The sequence below is a fragment of the Xiphophorus maculatus genome, chromosome 4 (genome assembly GCF_002775205.1).
Source record: "Xiphophorus maculatus strain JP 163 A chromosome 4, X_maculatus-5.0-male, whole genome shotgun sequence".
Taxonomy (NCBI): domain Eukaryota; kingdom Metazoa; phylum Chordata; class Actinopteri; order Cyprinodontiformes; family Poeciliidae; genus Xiphophorus; species Xiphophorus maculatus.
Window position 1 is genome coordinate 17,710,217 of NC_036446.1, and position 24,306 is coordinate 17,734,522.

Consider the following 24,306-nt stretch of genomic DNA (forward strand, 5'->3'; position numbering starts at 1 on the left):
GTCACAACAATTATCATAGATCCATGATTTAAAACTGGTTTGTTTATATTTAGTTGTTTAAATTGTTTTGATAATAAAAACTGTTTAAAAGCTTGAAAATATTGGAGTTTATTTCCTTTTCAACATGAGTTAGTTTGGGTGAAGGAATTGCTTTAATTATGCCACAATGAATGTGCAGCTAAAGCATATTTTCAAAAGGTCTGCCGGGATACACAATTCAGGAACAGCATGCTAACACAGACAAAAAAGGCAGCAGTGTTTTGGATTTGTTTGCAGATGTCAAACAATGTCTTAGTTTTTTTTTTTTTTGTAGTTTTTTTCATGACCTCTCACACAGAAATTTCTTTTGCATGTGAATCCTGAAGTCATAATATCATCTAAAGCCAAAACAGAACTGCAGAGCTTTAGCAGAAGGTCAGTTCCACATCCGGACAGATAACAATGAAGCAGACATTTAACTTTCAGATGTGCTGCAACTTCTGAACTAAAAGCACCATCAAAGCTGAACACATCCAACTAAAATATTGGTACAGGAACAGAAAAACGTCACATTTTACCCAATAACATTCAAAAAAGCTAAGGCATTTGCTTTGTTTTAGAAACCAAAATAAAGATATGACCTGTTCAAAAAGAGGTCATCTGGATTTTCAGTTAAAGATCATTGTGTTCAAGAGGAAACAGTAATTATACAATAAGTTTTGTTTACTTCCTGTCTAACATAGATGGGTCTTATCAATCATCTGAGGACTGGTGTTTTTATGGGGACTTAAGAAGATAAACTTTAATTTCTTCATTAGCATGAAAACTAGTGTGAATTTAAATTAAAGACAGTGATGAGATTGTTAGGGTTACAGTGGGGCTCCATACAATAATTGGAGGAAAGCTTATGACTGTAAATATACCGTGTCTAAATAAGGAGATTTTTCTTTTTCAAACAGTTTTGTGACAATTGGGTTTTTTTAGACACAGCTGTCATAACAAATAAAGCAACAAGAATCAAAGTTTCTGAGTTTTTTATTAGCATTTTTAAATTATAACGTCAAATAATCAAATAAAAAAAGACTGAAGACAAACCACCGCTGAGACACTGAAGTAAAAGCAGGCTGCTGGAATGTAATAAAAACATACATTCTGCATGTTTTGTAATTCACCTTGACTCATGGATACTTTCTGCTCACTGGATATCAAAGTGGAGTGTTTTCATGTGCCTTGTGAAGCTCAGCTAAATTATAATGATTGTAATTTTAATTAAAGTGGCAGAATTGCATAGAATTGCTTGTTAAAATCTTCTGCGGCTGATGTGTTTGAAGAGAAGACGGTAAGAGCAACAAACCAGCTAAAGTCTACCCATCTTACTTTGCTATGAAATGCTGTTAGTGTATAGAAAATGGGTTAAATATGATCATTTCATCCTCATATGTTTAAAACTAAGAAAATCACTAATTCAGCCTTCAAATGTTTACTTTTTTTTATTTAACGTATGCTAAATAAAAAGAAATCAGTACGACACAGCTCATATTTGTTGATGAATCTCATGACAAACTGTTTGAGGATATTTCACCAAGATCACCTGCCAAGTGTAACTTATAAACAGGACAGCATTAAACATATAAATATCCTCATATGTTCAGAGAATAAAGAGCAAGAGACATGTATTAAGTTTCTGCTCTTGATGAACCCACCCATGTGCCTCTTTGTGACTGAATACACAATGAGACAAAAAAACACCAAAGTATACAATACTTCCTCCGTCCCTGGAGTTGTATACTTATGGTAGTTAATAGGTGTATTGAAACACACTAAGCCACGAGGGAATAGAAGATGATCATAGTCTTTTCTCAGCAGATACAGTGACTGATTCACGGAGGAAAAACAAATGAATTTAGAACTAGTGGAACAAAATATGGCATGTAATGATCTGTTCTAGTGATGTTTATTTGATATTTTGATTATGGCAACAAGTAGTCAACAGTTATATAACAATATGATTTCTTAAGGAGTAAAGAAAACCAAGCAACATATCTTGGGAATTTCAGTGGTTAAGTGTGTAAAATGAAACTAAGCTGAGTGAGTACATGTCACGAAAGACAATGATGGGAGTCGGTCAGTTATTTTATTTGGAAGATTTTCTTTTAATGAGAATTGATGAAGCATGTCATTCATATCAATGTTTGCCTCAGAACGTTTTGGTGGTGTTTTGTAACATCTGGAACGGGAAGTCTCTTTGGTGATGTCTTAAAAGCTTGGCACATCCAGCCACTGAGATTTCTGTTCAGTTCTTAAGACAGAACATCTCCTTCAGGATGGACGGCTTTGGGTTGTTTACTGAAATCTCTAAGTCTTAACAAAGATTAACAATCAGAATGAGGACTTACAAAGAGCAGTTTTTGCACAGCTTTTTATGGCGTTATCCACCATTCCTTTGATTTAATCAAGAAAAACACTCTTTTCTTTAGATATTTAGAAATTTAAACAAAGTCAGAAACCCATATGCTCTTATTGACATGATTCCAGAACCTCCTAGATGCATGTTTAAAATATTGAGGCAGGAGTTTGTTCTTCACCGTCTGATTGAAACATCTTTCCGAAATAATTATATAAACAGACTATCTTTTCTCTGCAATGAAGTTTAGTACTTCCAAACATTTTTAGAGATCATCCATCACAATCTATACGTTTTCAGTAGTCTACCCTTTCTCATGATTGTACCAAATCAGCTTCAAGTTTTATTATTGAACATATCAGGTTAACAACCATAACTGAGAGCAACCTTAGTTTTCATTCTTGAATAATGTTTTGCTAAAACTATCTATTGTTAGGTTGGGTTATGCAGCAGCTGGACATATTGTTGTAGATGGCTTCAAGTTCCTAATAGCAAAAGACAATGTCTTACTAAAGTCACAGCAAATATGCTGTAATATTGTCTTTAAAATAGGTATGGTCATTCATCAGGTTGCATCGTCCTGGATGCGCTTGCAGTGACTAGAGAAAATAAATAATTACTTATTACTTTTGGTTATAGATTTAATCATATTCAAGACGTGTCAGATATATTCTGTTTCCAGAAATGAAAGAAAAACAAAACCCTGATTTTTCAACATTTTAGTGCAATTTTAAACCCTCACAATAGAGATATAAAGGTGGACAAACTTGCACTTACAGTACATACACACAGGTTGTCTTAAGAGTCTTTGTTCTTCGAATTTAGGGCAACATCAGTGCCAAAAAGGGGCCATATTACATGTAATGGGAGGGAGAGCTTTCTTGTCGCTTGACAAACAGACGTCTCCTCTGTGCTCAACTCTCTTTTCACTTCCCACCGTGTTTCACTGAGGGACTTAAATTGATCTGACCTGATAGAAGAAACCTGTTATCTCGCAAGCAGGGATGTGACAGTGCATGCCGTGTTCTGAGAGAAAACAATTGCATATCACTTGCCTTTTTTTTCCAGGGGCAAATCCATGGGGAAACTTTTAATAATGGGGAGTTTCCCTAAAGGTCTGAAGTTGAAAAAGAAAAAAAACATCAGGAATCTGAGATATTATTTTTTAAAAACCTTTTGACAGACATATTTAGTTGTTTCTAATTTGTAGTGATAGGATTTTTTTTTTGTAATCATCCAGTCATACTGATGATGCATTTACTACAGCACAAAACTATGTATTCTGGGAAATTAGATCTTATCTCACAACAGCCAAATATGTCTATATTTTGTGCACATTTTGATTCTAAAGTTTTGTTTTAATCAGGACATTCAGGCTGAGGGTTAAGCAATCATCTGCAAAGCCACTAAAGAATAATGTTTTTTCAGCTCTTTCTTATAAACCGTTGGTTTCTTTCAAATCTTTAGCTGATTTGGGCAATACCAGAAAATATTGCCATGACTTTGTACGCTTCTGATAGGTCATTTCACAATATCTGACTTAATGGAAGGTCCACCTGTGAATAATACCTCAAATATCCTGTTTAATTGAGAAAAGTAATGAGACAAATCAGCCGAGATCAGCCAAGAGAATTGAGAACTCCCACAAGTCTGGTTCCACCTGGGGTACAATTTCCAGACAAATGTCTTAGTTTTTGTAGACATGTCACATGGTCTGGTCAAAGTAAAGTTTAAACATTTGGCCATAAAAACCTGGCTACATTTATAGAAAAATGGAGGAAGTTTGTTAGCCTGAAAAAATGATTCATAGTGTGATGTACAGGGGCTGCAGCAACATGTTTTACAGGAGGGACTTGTGGATTTCACAAAATCGATGATATCATATGGGAGAAAACATTTTGTGGAAATTAAGTAACATCTCAAGATGGGACTTTTGTTCTTAAGTTAAATTAATGAAACCAAAATCAATTAAATACATGTAAAATGATTTTTAAAAAAAGCTGGTGAAATATAATCAATACTTCCAGAAAATATAATTTAAGAACGTATTTCTTCTGTTTGATATTGGACTTCTACATCTACTTCAAATGTCACATTTATTGAAACTCATCTATTGTAAAATTCACGTGAACACTACTTCAAACTTCATCAGAAATATTAAGTAGAAAAAGAAATCACCTTGTCAAATTGATTAAGCTGAAATATCTTATTTTTTCTGCTTTCAAAGCAAAATTCCTAGCATTCAGGAAAAGAAATGACCATCTCTTAATGGCACCAAGTTGTCAGTGTTCCCTAATCCCTGGAATGTGTCACTCTGTGTTCCTGTCGGCCTTTGTTCGGACTCACCAAGAGATCCGGCATGAAGCCACTAATGAAGGTTTCGACTTGAGAGTCAGGACCTCAATACCGGCGCTGAGGTGAAAGCCATTTGGAGAGCAGTCGCCCTGCTGCTAGCAGACCGAGGCCACCAGTGTGCTCTCATTAGACCCTATTGTGCTGGTGGCAGGTGTGTTAATCCTGTAAGGCTGTGTGGTGACCTCGCCTGTGGGGTACTGTACAGTCTCTTTCCGAGCCACTCAATGCCTGTCACCTCCTGTTGAAGCAACTCTGTCAGCAGCAGCCTCGTTACTTTTCAATAACTTCTTAATTTACAGGTAGTGCAGAGTCAAAAGGGTAGGAAAATATTTTGCTAGTCTTTGCTTTTCCATCCTCTGCAAACACAATGGAGGTTACTTACGACTATCAGGCATATAAAGTCTTGTTTTACCTTTTCCTAAAACGTTAACCCAGACTCTTTAATTGTCGATTGCACATTGTCACGGGTGTGACTTGAATATCAGTTACACACAAAAAAAACTGGAGAGGTCTGGGTGTATCTCAAGTTCATTGACTGTCTTCCTCTCTATAAAAACTAAATGGAGGCTGCTGTAGGCAAAAATCCCTCTATCCTTTCAGCAGAACAATCACTGCAACCCTCATTGGCATTCTCCTTCTTTCTTGTTATCAAATTGCAACCTTTGGTGTCATGTTAGTAGAGCTGTTGCCTTGCAGCAAGAAGGTCCTGGGTTCGATTCCCGGCCCGGGGTCCTTCTGCACGGAGTTTGCATGTTCTCCCTGTGAATGCGTGGGTTCTTTCCGGGTACTCCAGCTTCCTCCCACAGTCCAAAAACATGACTGTTAGGTAAATTGGTCTCTCTAAATTCTCCCTAGGTGTGAATATGTACATGGTTGTTTGTCCTGAATATGTGATTCAGTGGAATGGTGAACCAGCATGCAGATATTTGCTTTTAAGAATGCAGCATTTAAATTGGTAAATGGTTAAATGAAAATTAGGTTCAAAATCAAACCCGTTCTTCAAGCTGGGAAGGGTTAAAAGACCAATTCCAAGTAACCTTAAGTCCATCATTCTACAGTGAGAAAGAATATTTACAAGAGGAACAAATGCTTATAGCTGTTGACATAATGGCTGCTTATATGTACTCTACACAAAACAAACTTCTCTCCCTCTATATTCCTACTATGAAGCTGGAAATCTGTTAAAGGAGAAATCCTCAGAGCTGCACTCAAAGAGCCAAATAGTTAGAAAATACAAGCATGTTGCTAATCAAAGATAAGACTACTTCTAGATTATGTAAAAATAAACTAAATCTTGTAAGGATGGAAAAAAAGAATTTATATTCAAATTTTCCTAATGTATTCCTTGTAATATGCCCAAGTTTTTATCTGAAAAAAAGAATGAAAGTCAAATGGAGTAGGGATTGGTTGAGAAAATCTGAAACTTAGTAAAAATATCATTTTTGCATTTGGAGTTGTTTTTGTTTATGCATAGCGTTTGAGAGACAAATGCTCAAAAATGTTGAGATACTGATTCCTATTAGAAGACAGACACAAGTGAGAAATAATCGCCATGGAGAGCAGGAGAGCACTCATCACACTTAAGTGGAAGTCTGACCTATTGAAGGTGGGGCCTTATTGTGGAGTGTTGTTGTGGAAACCAGTCATCTGGGACCAGGCAGTGTGGGAAACCAGATACTACAAGGAATCTTGATCCCTGCAAGGAATCTGGTGCTTGAAAGACTAAACTTTAATAAGGAAGGAATTATATGCTTTGAATGTTTTCTTTTGGCGTTTTCTTTTTTTAATTCTTCAGAAATTCACTTAAGTTATGACAAAATATAAAAAATAGTTTATGTCAAGAAAGAGTTTCTTTAATTTGAAGGTTTTGCAAAACCATTTTGAAAAAAAGCAATTTACATATTGTGAATAGAAGCTTTTGTCCAATTAAAATAGTAAATCCAGAGTAAGACAAGCTGGACGTTTACATGGCCTGATTAAAGAATGTCTAAATCTTCATTAGTATGTAGATGGAAAGCCAAGAAATTTGGTGGGGATGAGGGATTAAGTGAAACTTGGGTGACATGGTAAGAAAGGAATTATGTGGTAACTGTCTTAATTTGAATACATACAAAAATTGATGTTCAGTGAGTCAATTCATTTGGATTGAGAGCTTTTTCTTAAGATATTATACAATTTTTAAAGGAAGGCTTTGGAGTCAACCAGCAGTCGACTGTGATGAGTCACAAACCAGCATTTGCAGCAGAGCTTGCCACAGGAAGCCAGAAAAACTCATTCCTGGGAGATGGGATTGATTACAATTCATTTGGCGTGTATGATAACCACTTACATATAATTGTTGTTGTTGACAATCAGCAGAACACAAAACAGGATAAATGTTCCTTTTAAATAATTCATGTACTGCCAGCAAGACTATACAAAGCATGTACATTACTGCAGTGATGAAGGAATACGTCCATACAGTTTAATTGTAGTGTGGGCATTCTCAGGTCAGATAGGAGTTATTGTCTCTCAAACATAATCTGGGTCTGCCTCAGGGTCTTCCAGTGAGACTCTGGGGAAACCATGCTCTTAAACACCAGTAGAAAGCATGATGACAGAGCAGATGAAGTATTCTGCAGGAATAGAGGAGATGTGTGAAATCCAAAACAGGAAAAAAAAAATTCAAAAGGCTATGAGCCACTATGAAAACAAAAACATTCAGTTCTCTGGTTTGTTATGACTAAAATCTGATCAGATAAATAATATTTTCCTTCTCTGTGGTTCAGCAGCTTCACATTGTGACTTCATTTGGTCATCACTGGAAGAAACTGCAAAACACAAACATGCAGGTTCAAGAATGTACAAGAATTTTAAAGAAGTTATTTTGTTTGTTAATCCCCCATGCCCCTAAGTGAGTCAATTTTTATTAGTTAATACATAGTGCAATGCAAAAACCACTGCAAAAAAAAAAGCAATCCAGTTTGCTTCCAACATCATAAAACCTGAACTAAAGTCGTCTGCAGTCTTATTTATGATTTGGATTTTTATGACTGCTGTGTTACAATCAAGCTATTAGTACTTTCCTTCTTAAATTACGTTTGCGTGACTCTTGACCCTTTGTGTTGTTTCCCTCTCTGGTTTCACATTGTACAGCTTTTTTGTTTTTGCTCTTTCTGCTTCTTCTCAGGATTACAAATTGCATGTCGCAGAGGTAAGAGTCACAAAAAAAGCACATAAGACACATAATATCCCTTTTGATGCTAATCATTAAAAAGAAAAATGATAACCTAAAATAAGTTACAACAGCATCTACCAGTTTTATCCAAATTTTGAATATCTGAGAAAATCTTGGATATAAATGAATTTTTTAGCAATACAGTATGAAAGGATGCATTAGCAGATGGGATTGTTTTAGCCATGAAGAAAATAAATCTAGATATTTTAATTTACAATATTTCATTGCTTAATGGGCTGCATGCTGAGACAGTGGTTAGCCCTGCTGCATTGCAACAAGAAAGTCCTGAGTTCAAATCTTTTTGCCTGGAGTTTGCATATAGTCCTCAAACAAGCTTTTATTCTCTATGGGTACCACAGCTTCTTCTCACAGTCCAAAAGCAAGTAAATTAGGCTAATTGGTTACTCTGAATTGCCATTCGGTGCAAGTGTACACACATGGTTGTTTGTCCTGTATGATTCTATGATGGACTGGCAACCTGTCCAGGGTGTAATTCATCTCTCGCTCATAGCTGGAAATAGGCACCTGAGTATAGACAATGGATGGATGGATGATGTTTCAAATTAGATAGTGTGAAACTTTTATGGTTTGTAATCATCATGTTCTTAGGGCACAAATAAAAATGATAGATTGAGAAATGAAAAAAAAAACATGGACACCCTAGCAGATTAAATCACAGATGAAACTTCCATTGTTTGTTTCAAGGCATTTTAAAACCACCCACAGTGTCTAAAATTAAATTCCACACGTTGCAATGTGCCGTATCGACATCAAATCCTGCACAAAAGCAGATGGTTAGAGACAAGCAAAGTCTAAAGTTCCATGTTCACATTTCTTTGGCTGAATTATATTAAATTAGAAGACACCAGCGTCTGTCCTCAGCCAGCTGTTGACAGATTGAGAGGTTGCATTTGATGTTCAGATATTTCTTTGTATCCATTTTAAAGCTTAAACTGTTATTCCTGACAAAAAATTTTCGCCACACTAATGGATAAAAAGTTTGGCTTAAACATTAATTGTTTAAATTAACAAGTGGCTACAGCAAAAAAAAAAAAAGGACCTAAATGTAGTCTTTTGCAAAATTAACTTAGATTAATGTAATCTGACCGTGTGAGTCTGTCACATATGCTGACTTCTACCACACAAACTCCCTGGAGAGGTTCAGTCAACAGAGGCAATGGGTTCAAACTACCTGACTCAGGGGTGCTTCTGTAATTATAAATTGAAAAGTATAACAGTGTCATTAACTCTAAATAACAAACTTGCGTTCAACACTTAAAATGGGTTTCTAAATGCCATTTTCTTTTAGTTTGTTTCACAGGTCACCGTGACAATTTCCACAAAAATCAAACTTCATTACTGTAATGTGTGAAAAATATTGTAACATAAAAATAAGAAAAACATTTTAATCTGAAATAGAAGTTGTAAAAAAATTAATGTAGAGTTTAAAAATGCGTTGGGTACAAATTCCCATAGAGGTCCATTATTTCCAGCTCTGACTGCTGCTAAGCTTCTTGTGAGCTGCAGTCTGAGTGGATTCGCTTCAGCTTAAGAGGTTAAACCAAAAGTCTGCAACCTGTGGCTCTCACAGTGGTTCTTAATAACTTTGGCTGAAAATGATACAGATCTAGGACATGTTCTAAAGTAAAAGAAAAAAGTACTTAAAAAATAATCAAGTTGTACATATTTCATTCACCTTGTTTTCCCCAAATATAGTGTTCTATTAAGAAATATGAATGCATTCTTTTGTGTGAATTTTTTGTTTTAGTTTGCTTCAAAACCTAAAACTTAAAAAAAGTGGTTCCTAATTTATCCACAAAGCATACAACACCTGTATGCTGTCTATTTTCAAGGAGTCGTGTACGTTTTCAGGTTTTTGTGGCTCCAGATCATTTTTAACCAGAAACTGGAGAAAAAAAAATTTGCTATTAGGATTGAAAAGCTGCTGACTCCTGGGGAAGACAGACTGTTTGAATCTTACACCATTTATATAGAAATTTTGTCTACACTATTGAGAATAAAATCCTTAAATAGACCCATAAACATACATAACTCACTGCATAATTAAACAAACACGACACATTTAAACCTGTGATAAAATGAAACTTTTATGTGGTATTTTATTATAAATCAGTTATTCTCTACTGCCCACATGTGGTGAGAAGTTATAGCGACTCATGAAATATCTTCTTATGAGAGCTTTTAGTTTAAACATTTTGTTTTTATACGGAGTGTTTTGTACTTTATCAATAATAATAATTAAAACACACTCACACCCCTAAATCCAGGACTCCTTCCAACCCTAAATACAATTCTCCTCCTAACGCTCCTTCCAAGCCTAATTCCATCCCTCAGTCCTAAAAAGATACGTTGAAAATATTGCCTTTATAACACATGTAACTCTGTTGCTTTGAACACTTCACCCTTTCCAACCCCAGCTGAGGTTTCAAGACTGTTTTCCAGCCGGTTAAGTGCAATACATCAGAGACAGACAAATCCTGCCATTCTTCCGACATATACACATACTGTAGGTTTTATTGCCTTGCACGGAAAGACTCCACATTTATCCCAAGGCGACAGGACAAAGAGCGCCTCCAAAGGGCTGGGCTGGGAGAGAGGCGCATATGTTTTTGAGGTGTGTTATTTATGTAATTGTTGCTTTACTACCAATAAGTGATCATATTTAGCCACACAACATAATCAAAAACCAATAAGCCCTAAATTTATTTTTGAGAGTTTTAACTGAAAATAAATTGACTATATCTCAAGAAATTAAATGCTTAAGTGCAACAGTTGATGTATCACAAGGGAAACTGCTAAAAACATTTCAGAGGTGTAACAACACTGTAGATACTGAGTAAGAGTAAACTGAAATATTTAGCACTTAGAAAATACATGTTAAAATCTGAATATTCTTTTGAAAGTATGTAGTTGAGATCAATTTAAACTACTAGCAGATGCAGTATATGGTATGCCTATTATCAGTACTAAAATGAATTCAAAAATGTAGCATAGAAGAGGAATTAGTTTAAAAACCATTAAAGAAACGGACTTACAGAAATATAGTTAAAGGAAGTGTTGCCCTTAAAAGCAACACTTTCTTTCCTACCTGGCCATCTGGACACTAGCTGGTCTTTCCATCCTCATGTTCTGAACCTCTCTGTTTTGCTCAACCAAAAAAACCCCAGGACCAAAAACGTCTGACAAGCGCAAATAAAAGCACTTTTTAAACAATTTCTTTTGTTTTTTTATAACCATTACAATTCAAAAAGTTTTGACCAGTTTAATTTTTTTTTTGATTGAGATGTTTTTTTTGTATGATACAAACTTTCTTTACAAAACCAAAAGTTTTGATCACAATTTTTAACCAAAATACAAATACAAAATTTTTTGTTTGACAGTTTTTGTCTGATTGAATAATTGTAAAGCAAATTTAACTCCATACAGGTGCAGATATGGGGGAATTAGCATTTAGCTAATTGAAGCTTATAAACTGTTGTGACCTTACAGTTTAGTTTTGTAAAGTGTTTTCACAAATTTCTAATACTCTTTGGGTGGGATCTTTGCTTTGACTGAAAGCTTTCACTCCTCTTCTGTTTTTCTATTTGCAGGCTTTTTCTTTATTCTGCCATTTCTTCCCATTTATTATATTTCTGCAAGTCTTCTGCAGTTGACTTCAAATGCTTCTGCAATGTTCACTAAAAATATTTAGCTTACAGCATTCACACTGCATTTTCACAGGAAATGCATTTTTTCTAGTTTTAGTTTAGGAGGGAGGCTAAGAAATGAAAACATATCCAACTACTTCAAAAAGTCAACATTTCTGTACTTTTTGAAGGACTGATGAAACACTGAAGTGTGCAAAACATTTTGTAATTATGGCTCATACATAATGAAAGTTTATATTTCACCTTTATTTCATGATTTCATGTCAGTTTTAAACAACAAATTCAAGCTCAGCACATACAAACTGACCACAACAGCCTGTGCTCTGCTTAATATCTTGGCTGCAGGAGCGCAACATCACATCAAATCCAGCCAATGACTACATTTCCCATGGCTAGGATGTTGAAGACATCTGTGAGGAGTTCAGCTGGAGATCATGACACTAAATGGTTATGTCTGATTTTTTTTCCCATGACCAGTTGGATTGATTTTTCTCCTTTCACAAGTCTTCCCTTCAAAGCACATTGAGGAGGTCACTCCAAAAATTATGTGTGAAACAAAACCGAGAAGAAACAATGACACCACAAGTGTTCAGCCAAACCCATCAAAGTAATGTACAAGAACAATGTAAATAATAATAATATTAATACTAAGTGTTTTTACAGATTTCTTTCCAAATAAAAATAAATTCCTTTGGTCAAGTAAAAAACTGAAAACAACGGTGAACTCTTTCATGTACCAGTCTCCGTTTCCTCATGTTTCTTTTTCTACAGTCTTCCTGGTTCTTTGAGGCTCTAAGGCTGCAAAGGAGGTGTCAAGGCAATATGGTTATGGTGCCCCAGGAGCTCCATGCTGCAGCATGCTGGGAAAAGGACTAGAGGAGTAAGAGAGGGGCAGAGGCATTGAGAGAGGAGCAGAGTCCTCAGACAGCAGGTGAAGGTGCATCAGGATCAGGCTCGTTGCTGTAGTTGTTGCTGTAGTGATTCCCACTGGGTGGGTGATTGGGTAGGATGTCCAGTTCATCCACCTGTGGGCCAGGGTGCATCACAACCAGCTGGTCCTGGGGGATATCTGCAGCTGCTGCAGCCAGGTTGGTGATGGACTTGGACTTTACACACTGAAAGTCCACATGTCGGCTTTTGCCCTCTTCCTTTTCCCAGGACATGCGGATGAAGGGCCTCTGCACATAGTTGTAGATCACCTCGGGCCGACCCCCGGGGCGCTTCTTCACTTTCTCCTTATAAGTGGGGTAACCTGTTGACACAGAATATATGCAGTTCCTATTTCAGGTTTGCCAATCTTGATTAAAACTCTTTAAAACACTCTTAAAAGGGTTCCTTCATATTTTATGTAAACTTCCATATTTCAAATTCCTTTTCCATCTAACTTGTATGAGGGAGGAGTATGAGGGAAAAAAACATACAGGAGGGAGGAATAAGGTAAAGTGGAAGAAAAGACATAAGAATGAAAGTACAAAAGAAAGTGTATAAGGAAGGAAAGAATGAATAAATGAAAGAATGAGAAAAGACAATAGAAAAGGGAATAAAGTCTGAAAACACAAGAAATGTTTAACTGTAGTTCATCCCTGCTAACCTTTTATGTAAACCCTGAGACTACCTTTTACTTCTTTCCTAAAGAAGTGAATTAATCTGACATCAGTGAAACACTAATTCAATCCTATAAAATAACAGATAACAATTAAACCGTACCTCATTAAAACTAAGCAACCAAAATCTCTATCCTATTTTTTCTAGTAAAAGAAAAAAGCCTCCAAGTCAAACATTCAGTGTACTTTTTAAATCATGAAGCCAAATTTTTCCACAACAGTCTGCAAACATTTCATGAAAAACACAGAACACATTTTTCCTGGAAAGTTCAGCATACCTTCAATACCCAGCCTTATTTTCTTTAGCCCCCTCTCCTTTAAAACTGATTTGGCAACGTCTCGGTTCTCGATATACTTGAAAAATCTGTACAGTTTTGTGCTGTAAATAACTGCAATGAGAACAAATGAAATGTTATTAAATTTATCACACATTTCTGCTGTGTACACAAAATGCAAAACCTCATCAGTGTCCGTTTTCTGCAGAAGCAGGCAGAAACTTACTCTGTGAATACTCCTCGCCCATTTGTGGTGGATACTCTTCATCCCAGTCCACCACATCATCATCTGTCAGAACTACAATGTGACATTCCCTCTCTCCACTCTGAGCACTGGCCACCATTAAGGGCAGAACCATTTCCTCGAGGTAAAATTCAAACTGATGTCGGGCGCCATCATTGGACAGCTCGTGCATCAGGGCACCTGGAAAAAGGGACGAATTCAAAATTAAATGTGATCTACTTGAGTAAAGTCAGTGAAGCAGTAAACATGCACAGATCATTCAAACAGGCCATTTGGCCGCCCTGTTTTAGAAAAGGCTTAGGAAAAATGTTATGGTCAAAAGGTTGCCATCACTACCAATAGATATCATCATTGAGGGAAAATAACAGCAAATTTGTCTAAGTATGGAATTATGTACATGTTTCAAATGTATTTTTTTCAAACCTAAATGACTTTAAAAATGACAAACAGAGAAAAGAGTGTTAAGGAAACATACAAAAATTATTTCATTTCCTGCTTTTACATACAGGTATTAGAAATCTCAAAATACTTTTTTTCCTCATTTCTTTCAAGTACGCATGTTTAATAAACTGCTGTTCTGAAGCTGCATGCCTTTATGTGCGACTGTAAAAACCTCAACATTGGGGAACTCACTAAGGTCTCTGCATTTGATGGTGCTATAGTCAAAGGAGATGCATAGATAGTCACACGCCTCCCGCAACTCAGGAATGGAGATTCCATCTGGACAACGGATTATCCCAGATTTGTAGTAATCCTGTTAATTAGATAAAAATCACAAAGAAGACAATCGTTTCAAACACTGTGGAGCCATTAACTCATAAAATACACATACGTAAATCAAAAGCTTTAATTAAGGTGACATAAGTAATCTGGAAACACTTTATGCCTTTGATTGAGTATTTTACACCTCAGAGATTCACAAGTTAAAACTCTTACTGTATGTTAAAACTCTTACCTGTTACCAGGTGGGTTATTTGTAGGCAACATTCAGTTACACACAAAAGAACATTTTAAAGTTAATAATTAATAAAGTATGAGACAAAATTATGTAAACTAATTAGATGTCATAGCCGGAGCTCAGAGCAGAATAATCCAGTCTTTTCATCGTTATCTTCACAAACTGACCACACAGTCCCGTTATTAATCCCTTTCTAATGAAAATATGAGTTCACTTTAAAGGAGATTTGTTTTAGCTTCATGAGTAATTAGAAGCACACATGAGCTGTATTATGTATACATTTCAGTCTACAAGCTTTTAAATAAATAGAGAAAACATTAGATGGCAACTGACCAAAATTGCTCGAAAAACTGTTGAGCTGATGCCCTCGGCCACCTCGTACTCCCCCTTCTCATTGGGCCTTGTAAAGTTATGTTCCCTTCCAGAGCCAAACATCCTGCAACAAAGAAGCACAGGTTTATATTCTCAATCCAGCAGGAAGAACATCTGATGTTTAATTTAATTAAAAACTACACCAGACAATGAGCATTAGTGTGCTGTACCTGCCCAACATGGTGTTGGGTTGTGCAGTGAAGATGGAAGGGTCTACTACAAAGCGTGTGTTGTCGACAATCAGAGTGACTCTCTCTGAGGTTCTCGTGTTTCGGTTTCCAACGGGGGCATTTGCGCCTCCCTCCTTAGGATTGTCATAGACAAAAACCATTTCTCCGGCTCCCAAACTTTTGAAGGTGCCATCAGAACTGGACAAGCTACTGTTGCGACTGCTCACAACTCCGCTGCTGCTGGAACCACTGGGTGAGACTCTCTGAGGCCTGGGGCTACCGGGCCTTGATGAAGGACCATCTCGATCTTCAGATAAAAGGAACAGTTTCTCAATTAAATTTTAATTTGAGGCATAAGTTATACTGTAAGCATCCAGGTTAAAATACCTTACTTAATAAAGAAAAAAGGATTATTTGTTGGATTTATGATAGTGTAAATCACAAGTGAGCATTGAGTTTCAGTCAGCTGTTCTCAATAGTGACTGACAGGAGCTGGAGAACCATTACATGACTTATACGAAGGCTCTATACTCACCACTGTTGTGTTGGCGGGTGGGTGAGGTGACGTTTCGAATGCAGGGGGTTAGTTGCCCTTCCCTCTCATGTGAGGAGTCCCTAGAGCGATCGCTGGAACGACGGCGGTCACGTGAGCGGTCGCAACCCCCACTGGCACCATGCAAGCTCATGTTCCTCTGTTCTGCCTCCACTCGAGAAGCTCTGGCCTGACTGCTGCTTTTCAAAAGAAAACCATATGTAATTTTCATTCCTTATTTTCCTCAAGGCCAAAACATTTCCATTAAAGTTGCAACAATGCGATTGCTCTAGTTTAACACACCGCTTGCTATTTTGGCTCCATGAATTACTATTTTGTCCAGTGAATACATCGTCTCCAACTCCAAGTATTTTCATTATTAATTATCAAGATAGTCATGACATGTTTTAAAGATCACATAAAATGAAACAGTATATTGTTATATATATATATATTTTTTTTTCATTACACCAATTTCCATTTATTTCGGTTTGGATAAATTTACTCAAGTAAATTATGCCAGATTTTTATCCATAGCAACAACGACAACAAAAAAAAATACATATTTTTCTACAGTGAAGCACATTATAGAAATGTACTTAAAATTCTTGGTTGTCAATCGCATCATGTACAAAATGTTCCCTGGTGGGCACAACTTCACAAATGGTTGATATGAAACGTCCTGTGCTAAATGGCTCTATTTAGTGCCTGAAAAAGTCAGATACAAGGTGACATGGCAAAAGGGCAAAATGGCCAGGTCACACTGACACAAACAAACAGTAACTTAAAGCAGGAAATTATCAGATTTTTAACACATCTACTGTTAAGAGGTTGTAAATCATTCTCTTAGTACTTGCATTGTATGTTTACACCAATAGGATTTTACAAGAGGCATTAAGTAGAACACCCGTAATCACTAGTACAACTGGACTGACCACATTCTAAAATGTTCAAATTACAAAGGGACAAAAACAAAAAAAGAAAAACTAACAAGGCCTAAGGCCCATGTACTTTTCCTCTCACATCTACTTCCTTATCTGACTCATGATCAAGCTGTTTGGTCACACATAAGTAATCAACATAAACTAAATGTAAGCTACTCAAAAAGATTATTAGTGGAAACCAACAAGAACAGTGGCAAGAGTACATCTGAATAATAATAGTTTTAGTTATTCAAACCCACTGACCTTCACCAGGTTAGACTACAGGTATGAGACACATTAACAAAATAAATACAAAAACAAAATAGGGCAATGTATCTTATTATTGTGTAGTGAAATTTGCTTAGAGTTAAAAAAAAAGTATTATAAAATTGAATCAAGATGACATTTAAGCACAACGTAATGAAAACAATTTAAGAAAAATGCTACAACTAAAGAAAACAGACAACTTATTACTTCCAATTATTTAATATTTTCATCCTTGAAGAAATGAATTAATTTATGTACCATTATAGTTTGTGAAGTTGCAAATCCTAAATCTGTCTTGAATGCTAAAAAAAATACATCTTTGTATTGAGAACAAGTGTTGTATTGTTTATAATTTTCTGTGCCTCCACAATCACATCACATTAGGTAAAAGACTTACAATACTGAACAACCCTGTTCCCTTAAGTTGCATGGAGGAATAACTTCAGTAAACATTATGCAATCTCTAAAATACTGGGATACTCCTATTTAAACATCAACACTCCAAAACATTTCTTTTCACATTAAATGCAACAGAATTGTTATTAATGAGTTGGAATTAAGAAGGTAAAGAGAATAAATATCTTCTCTATATAAACCTTAACTATATATTGTTTTCTAAAAATATTTGAGAGATGCGTGACAGAGTTACATTTCAGAAGAAACTCTGACATCCATAAGCAGCTTAGACCCTTTTTATTTTTATTTTTTATTTTTTTTACAGTTTTAGAAGATGTCGCAGATTTTCAAATTGGGCTCACCTCGAATGCTTGCAGAGTTTGCGAGGTCGGTTCGGTGTTGTGTGTTCCCAGTTTTCCGTGTCACTAGAGTTACTGTCATATGACTGCAGACGTGCTGCCATCACCCGAACAGGGGAGAGTCTGGTCTGGATCTTTCACCGTTCATTATCTGTTCATCCATAAAGGGTAAAAATCAACAAGTCGGTTGACTCCCCCTATCAGTGTCAGCCTCTGGATTGGAAAACCCTAAACTACCGTACGAAATTAATTTTAATGTTTTATGTAAGACAAACCTAATGGCCTTGCGTCAATACAAATTGAACCACTGAGAATAAAACGTAGTTAACACTTCTGTTGGCTGAGTCAGCCCACGATTGGGCTAAATACTTAGCATACTTAGCTTGCTAACATTAGCTTGTTTTCTTAGCCGTTCAATAATAAAATCAGTTTTTCTTCGTTAACAGTACATAAACCACATTTACATCAAAATTACTCACATACGTGAGTTAATATTATCAAAAGAAAAGGCACAATTAATGAAATACACACCTATCTTGCTTCGGTTTCCGCTATAATCCGAGTAGCTTCATAGCAAACCATCCCTTTCAAAACACTCACTTAGGTGACGTACAACGTGACAACGGTTGACGCCTTGACGTGCTGACGTAGGCGAAGCAACGAATCTTAGCTGTTGTGCGGTTTGGTTTTATTTGTTCACTATATAAATTTATACGCTTCAGCTGACCATTAAAATTAGTTTACAATGAGCTGAGCGACTGTTTTCTTTAAGTGTTGCAAGAATTTCTTTTGTCTCCTTAAAAGGAAATCAAACGAAGAACAACTACCAGATCTCGCGATACGTTGGATATGTTTTTCATATTAGAGAAAATAACATGATTTGTAAAATAATTGCAATTTGTTTTAGATTTATTCTAAATCTTAAGATCTGGTATAGATTAAAAATAGTAATTATAAAATATAGTATAATTTTCAATAAAGCTTAGCCCACAAAGTAAGTTTTAGTTCTTGAAGTATATTGGTATTTTACTGTTGCAAGTTAGTAACAAGTTTTTAAAATGTTTTGTACACATGAGATAAATTATCTTTCTTTTGTGCTTTTTTTACACACAATAATAAATAGATAAATCCACCAGAACAATAAGTCAAAAGTGAATTGCTTACTAAAATATTGTATGCTTAGCACGAGCTCAGTATTACATAGTACAATAACTGGTATACAATAAGAAGAACAAGAGGAAAATAATATGATTAAAGGATCTTATTAGTGATCTGACCTACAGTAAAATAGTTGCAGCTCAGATAATCTTGTGGCAATTTCAGTTCCATAGCACAGATGAGAAAAGGAATAACAAAGAAAAAAGTGACTAACTCCTTCCAGCCGTAATGCAAACCACAGGCTTTGAAGACTTTTTTGCACCCCTTTCTTTCATTCTGTGCCCTATGTTTTTGATTTGAAACATACACAAAGCATATATTAAACAACACACACACCACCACAGTAATTAGATGCTGTGCTGAACAAGAAATTCAGTAAAAAGTCAGGAGAACAAAGTTCAATAGGCTTCACTTTATGTAGGTCATACAGCCCATTTCCCTGTTTGTAAGTACAATATGTCACTCTATGATTTAAATGACACACAAATTGAACATAATTAACAAAAAAAGTTGATCAAATTTCAAAGTAATAGAGAAGCAAGAGTGAAATTATAAGGAAATTCAAAAGTTAAGTACATACAGGCACATTCTTTCTTTATAAGCATAAAACATTTTAATGGATGTAGTTGTGTGTAGCAGTAGTCATATCAATTATTTCTACGCCACATTAATAAAAAATATGTAAATCCATTCCAGTCATAAAATCCAAAAGAAAATACATTAATCCAATTCAAAACATGAGGAAAAAGTCAATAACAACAAAAGTTTATGTAGGTCTATTATAGCATAGGTATAATTTTCTAATATCTTAAAATGTTACTTTACTTCATTTCCTTCTGTGTGCAATAACATAAAAAATCAGAATATGTAAAATAAGCTATTGGTCCTTTAACATTACAAGATACACAAAAATTTGTTTTGAAGTGCATCATGAGTGAGTGCATAAGGGAACATTAAACAGCTCCCTCCCTTTGCCTATATGGCCAGACAAAAGGCTTGAATAGTTGTACTCATATTGCTGGTAAATGTGGGTGAAGTAAATCAAATAAATAAATAAAAAATGCTTAAAAACATGTAAAATACAAAAATAGAAGTTTACATAAAAATAAAATTTGTTAAATAAATAAACAAAAAAAATAGAAGAAGTTTTGAAACATGAAGCTTTTGGTTAGTGAAATATTCAAACACATACCAAAAGGCTTAGCTCTTTTATGTGTTTGGCTTGAAAACATTTTCTGGTGGAAGACTTTTAGGATTTCCTGGTCTTACATATTGCGGCTTAGGGCTAGGAATGATAATTTTCTTCAGCTTTTCTTGAAGCCAGTCCTGTCTTTCTCCAACTTGCTTGTGTTCCTGCACATTGTGCATAAACTGTACCTCACTGATGGATCGCTTTCTGCTGAAACAGAAACAAAACTACAGCAGTATAATTGTGATTTCTGCCCATACATGAATGTGTTCGGATTAGTATATTGAAATAGATCATTTTCAGTTTCAAAGTTGTGAATTAAAAGAAAAGTAAATTAAGACAAAAAGAACTTATTACCTTAGTGGATTTGCCTCTGCAAGGATATGTGTAAATAAGAGGATCAGAACCAATGTTTCCAAGTACCTTAATGCAGACATTTTGTATCCCTGAAACAAATGAAATAAACTTAATGAGTATTTACCACTCAACATTCAATGCATTATGTCTTTGGATCATGTTGTACAAAGTCATACTTAAATAATTTATCCACATTAAAATGCTATCTTACCAGCTTCTCTGTCCTCATAAAGTAAACGCTTGGCAGCTTTATCAGTACCAGGCCTATTTTGATCTGGGTGAAGAAGTCAAACTTGTTGATCACTCTTTCATGTGAGGGAGGCGCCTCTCCCTTATATACCCGGTTACCCTCCCCAGTCATCAATGAGCAAATTTCACAGTTGATGTTGATGTCACTTTTCAAAAGCATCGGTGGGAACAGGCATCTGCAATGACACCACCTCTACCACAATTCACTACTAACTCATCTTTCAACACCTCAGCAAAGAGCCACCATTTGACCATCCATATTTTTTCTAAAATGTTGGTAATGTTCTTCACCAGGCTGAACTATAAGGCTTTTATTGTGACACGTCTAGCATGATGCACTTTATGGGAAAATTGTTGCTGCTGGTGAGTGTATATTTGATTGGGCATGCCTCATGCAGCGGGACTGCAGTGAAAACATATACTCTTTGAAATGGCTGTGACTGTCAAGCTGAATTTATTAGCAAAGCGATTATTTTTATGGTCCATCTCATAAAGCATGCAAGGGTCACAGGGAGGTGCAACTCGGCCATCCGTACGAGAATGAAGCAAAGGTCCTCATTTTGTTCACATTTAGCTCTCAGAAGACGTAGACGCTGCAGTTTTGGAAGTTATCTTTGGTCATTGGAGCAACTCCAAAACTCAGATTCTCCTACACTTCCTGAAGTTAACTGTCAATATTGTCTGCAATCAGCTATGAACCTCTGTGGTTATGCTTTAAATAGAAGTAAAAAACAACCAATTCTGTGTTTAATTCAAGCATACTCAGTGCATCTGGTCTCTGGTGGCTTCTCACTGCAAGTCCCATCTGTAGATTCACTCAGGACATCAATCACACCAAGATGACTAGGCATTTGAAAAACATACAGATAACCTCCTTCAAAATGCTTAGCATCACATTTGTGTGATGCATGGGTTGTGGATAACCTTGTCAGGGTGTCACAAGGTGCATTAGGTAACCATGAGGGATCTTTTCTAAATGTGGCAAAGGAATGATTATGACATGACAGAAGGAGTAGGTGCCACGAGAGACCTATATTTCTCTGTGGTTTAAATCTCCAGCATGACGCCCTGCACACTTTTGTATTGATACATGATATTGCTTTTTCGTAGCATTCAGTGAAATTTTATATGATGGTTGAAGATGTAATTCCAGATGTTCATCATTTTTATATTATGGTGGTAATAAAAATATTTTGACAGTGTACGCAGGTGTGTCTGTAAAAACTACTTAATGATTTTATTATTATACTATATGATCAGGTCTTTTAAGTGTGAATATGGTTAAAAAATAAATACAGAAAATAAATACTAAAAAAGGACGCAGTAATTATTTAGCCTTTCAGAAAAAGAACAAAAGTACTTGTCAACTACGTCTTTATCAGCACTCCCCATTAGGTACATAAACAGCACTTATCACCACCTGTGCTTTCAACTAGGCTAGACTTTGTGTAGTATGTGTAGTATACTTAACCAAGTTGCTCTCATTACCTCATGAGCTCACAATGTGAGCCATCTAAGTTATGGTATGCAGCTGGTGTGCAAGAGGACTTGTCAGGGTCTGATGGGAAGAATTGTGTGTAAATCATTAACTTGGGTCACCCTCATGTCACAAAGAAAGTAATGGGCATGAAGTGACTCATCTCTTTGAACTGTTTAAGAATGCTGCCTGGACATAGGTTAGGAGTACAAATATGGGTTTGTAAAACCCTCTTTCAACTTTTTATTCTTTTGTCTTTCATTTGTCTTTTTTACTGTCTGAATGACTGGAGCCACAATGTACATGGTATGTTTCTGTATGCATGACATATCTACAATGGGACAGCTGCATTTCTCTGGCCTCTGCATTGTGAGTTTGGCGGTATGGAAGGACAGCAGGGGCAACACATCGCTTTCCCTGAACTCTATATATGGAGTTATCTTTTTTTTAACAAATGAGGTCACCTCACTTGAAGAGATCATGTAACAAAATTGGATTTATTTAGGTGGTTGATCTCATCCTACATTTGCTTCTGAAACCAAACAAACGCGGATATCTGTGGTATATCAACTGGACCACAATTTAGTGCTTGTCAAATGGAGGAAAAGCCCAGTGCTGCAATAAATCTATCAGACTCAGTGCCCAACAGGGTCTTCTTGGAACTGCTCAACAGACGGTTCTGCCAAACTAAATGTTTTATATCTACATGTAACACCTTTACTGGGACACGTCAATCTTATTAGTGAAACTTGATAACAGTTAACAAGATGTTATTGCATGCTTGTACACTTTCCCATTGCATAACGGACCACAAAATGTGTTGATGTTAAGTTACTATGAAGTCGTCTTTTTTAACTTTATTCTTTACTTTTGTCTGAAAATAAAATGTCAGATGACTGACTAAAAATCTGCTCTTTTTCTTCTTAGTCCAGGTAAGAAGCTTCCGATGTTTCTGGTTCCAGAGAGGCTTAAAGTAATGACGCAACAGTTGGAAGCCATGTCTTGGACATGTCCGTGTGTATTTGGTCTTGAAGTTCGCACTCCAAATGCAGTCACTCCAAATTCTGACTCTCAACCATTCAAAGGATGTACCGGTAGTTCTTCCTGTTGCTCATACACCTTTTCTACCATGCTACTTTCTACCATTCAACTTTCCATTAACATGATATGCATCTTTACAATAACCATTTGTGGCTTAGTTTCCTTGTAAAGGGTATCAATAAGTCTGCTGGACAACCGTCAATTTAGTAGTCTTTTTTTTAGAAAAGATATTTAGATCATAACATAACATTTCTGTACCAAATATCTTCTCTTTGTTGGTTTCCTTTTTTTTGTTAAAATGATCTGAAATATATTCTTTTGGTTTATCATTAGCTGTAGAGCTTAATTAAAATTCACAGAAATACAGCGTGAAACAGGTTTTGTGAGTCATGAACCTATCTATGTGTTTTACTAAATACGAGACTGAAATGAATCAACTTTTCTAATATATTGAGGGGCATTTGTAGAGACTACACCTGGCAACCGAGCCATCCAACTGTTAACCTGTCAAGACCATTAATAAAAATTTATTTCCTATGATCATTACTACAGATTGTCAATAAAATCTAATAATTTATAAACACATATGGATATATATCAAGTTTGGTTTATTGTTTATTTTAGTTAAAAAACACAAGTAATTTCACCACACGGCTTACATCTTCGCAGTGCTTAGAATAAGTGAGAGGCAATAATAATTTCTGCAAAGTGAAACAGTGAAAACATCAGTGGGTGTTATAGGTAGCATGTCTTTTTACATGTCTGACTTTGCATTTGAGGGAAAACTGTTCTCCATTAATGAATATATAATAGGTGAAAGTTCATGTTTACTATTTCTAGTGAGGTGTTTCAACATATGTTACTAATCTGTGCAAATTTATTCAACATGCAGAAACTGAAGGCAGCTTGAACGTAGAAACTCTTTCATTTTCCAGAGTTTATGGTCTAAAGCTCATGTGGCAAATTACCTGTCTTCACACCTGAGCAACAGAGTAAAGCAACATTATTAAATATGCTGACTAGATTGGGAATACAAAACTCAAAAGTCAGGATATGACAATGTTTTTACTTGACATTTTCCTCATGCAGCTCAGCAATGACTGGAGCTGGAA

At 35.8% G+C, this 24,306-nt stretch overlaps 1 protein-coding gene across 2 annotated transcripts; it reads right to left on the reverse strand.

The window, feature by feature from the left end:
* Positions 1 to 11,848: 11,848 nt before the first annotated feature.
* btbd10 (BTB domain containing 10) lies at positions 11,849 to 18,365 on the reverse strand. Of its 2 annotated transcripts, none has more exons than XM_005810411.3 (9): positions 18,255 to 18,365; positions 17,727 to 17,874; positions 15,782 to 15,975; positions 15,247 to 15,553; positions 15,038 to 15,140; positions 14,380 to 14,500; positions 13,729 to 13,926; positions 13,506 to 13,616; positions 11,849 to 12,875 (listed from the first exon to the last, which is right to left on the reverse strand). In XM_005810411.3, exons 2-9 carry the CDS (start codon positions 17,825 to 17,827, stop codon positions 12,544 to 12,546), a joined length of 1,467 nt encoding a protein of 488 aa, XP_005810468.1. In that variant the 5' UTR covers positions 17,828 to 17,874; positions 18,255 to 18,365; the 3' UTR covers positions 11,849 to 12,543. The 2 variants fall into 2 exon arrangements, with proteins under 2 accessions (XP_005810468.1, XP_023188792.1); XM_023333024.1 differs by having other exon boundaries at positions 15,782 to 15,978.
* Between the last annotated feature and the right edge of the window lie 5,941 nt (positions 18,366 to 24,306).

Excerpts from the sequence above, each read along its gene's own strand:
- btbd10 (XM_023333024.1), bottom strand. The coding sequence starts at position 17,827 with ATGGCAGCACGTCTGCAGTCATATGACAGTAACTCTAGTGACACGGAA. Across the intron at positions 15,979-17,726 it reads AAACTCTGCAAGCATTCGAG|CAGCAGTCAGGCCAGAGCTT; the intron begins GTGAGCCCAATT and ends TCTTTTGAAAAG. Across the intron at positions 15,554-15,781 it reads CACCCGCCAACACAACAGTG|ATCGAGATGGTCCTTCATCA; the intron begins GTGAGTATAGAG and ends TTTTATCTGAAG.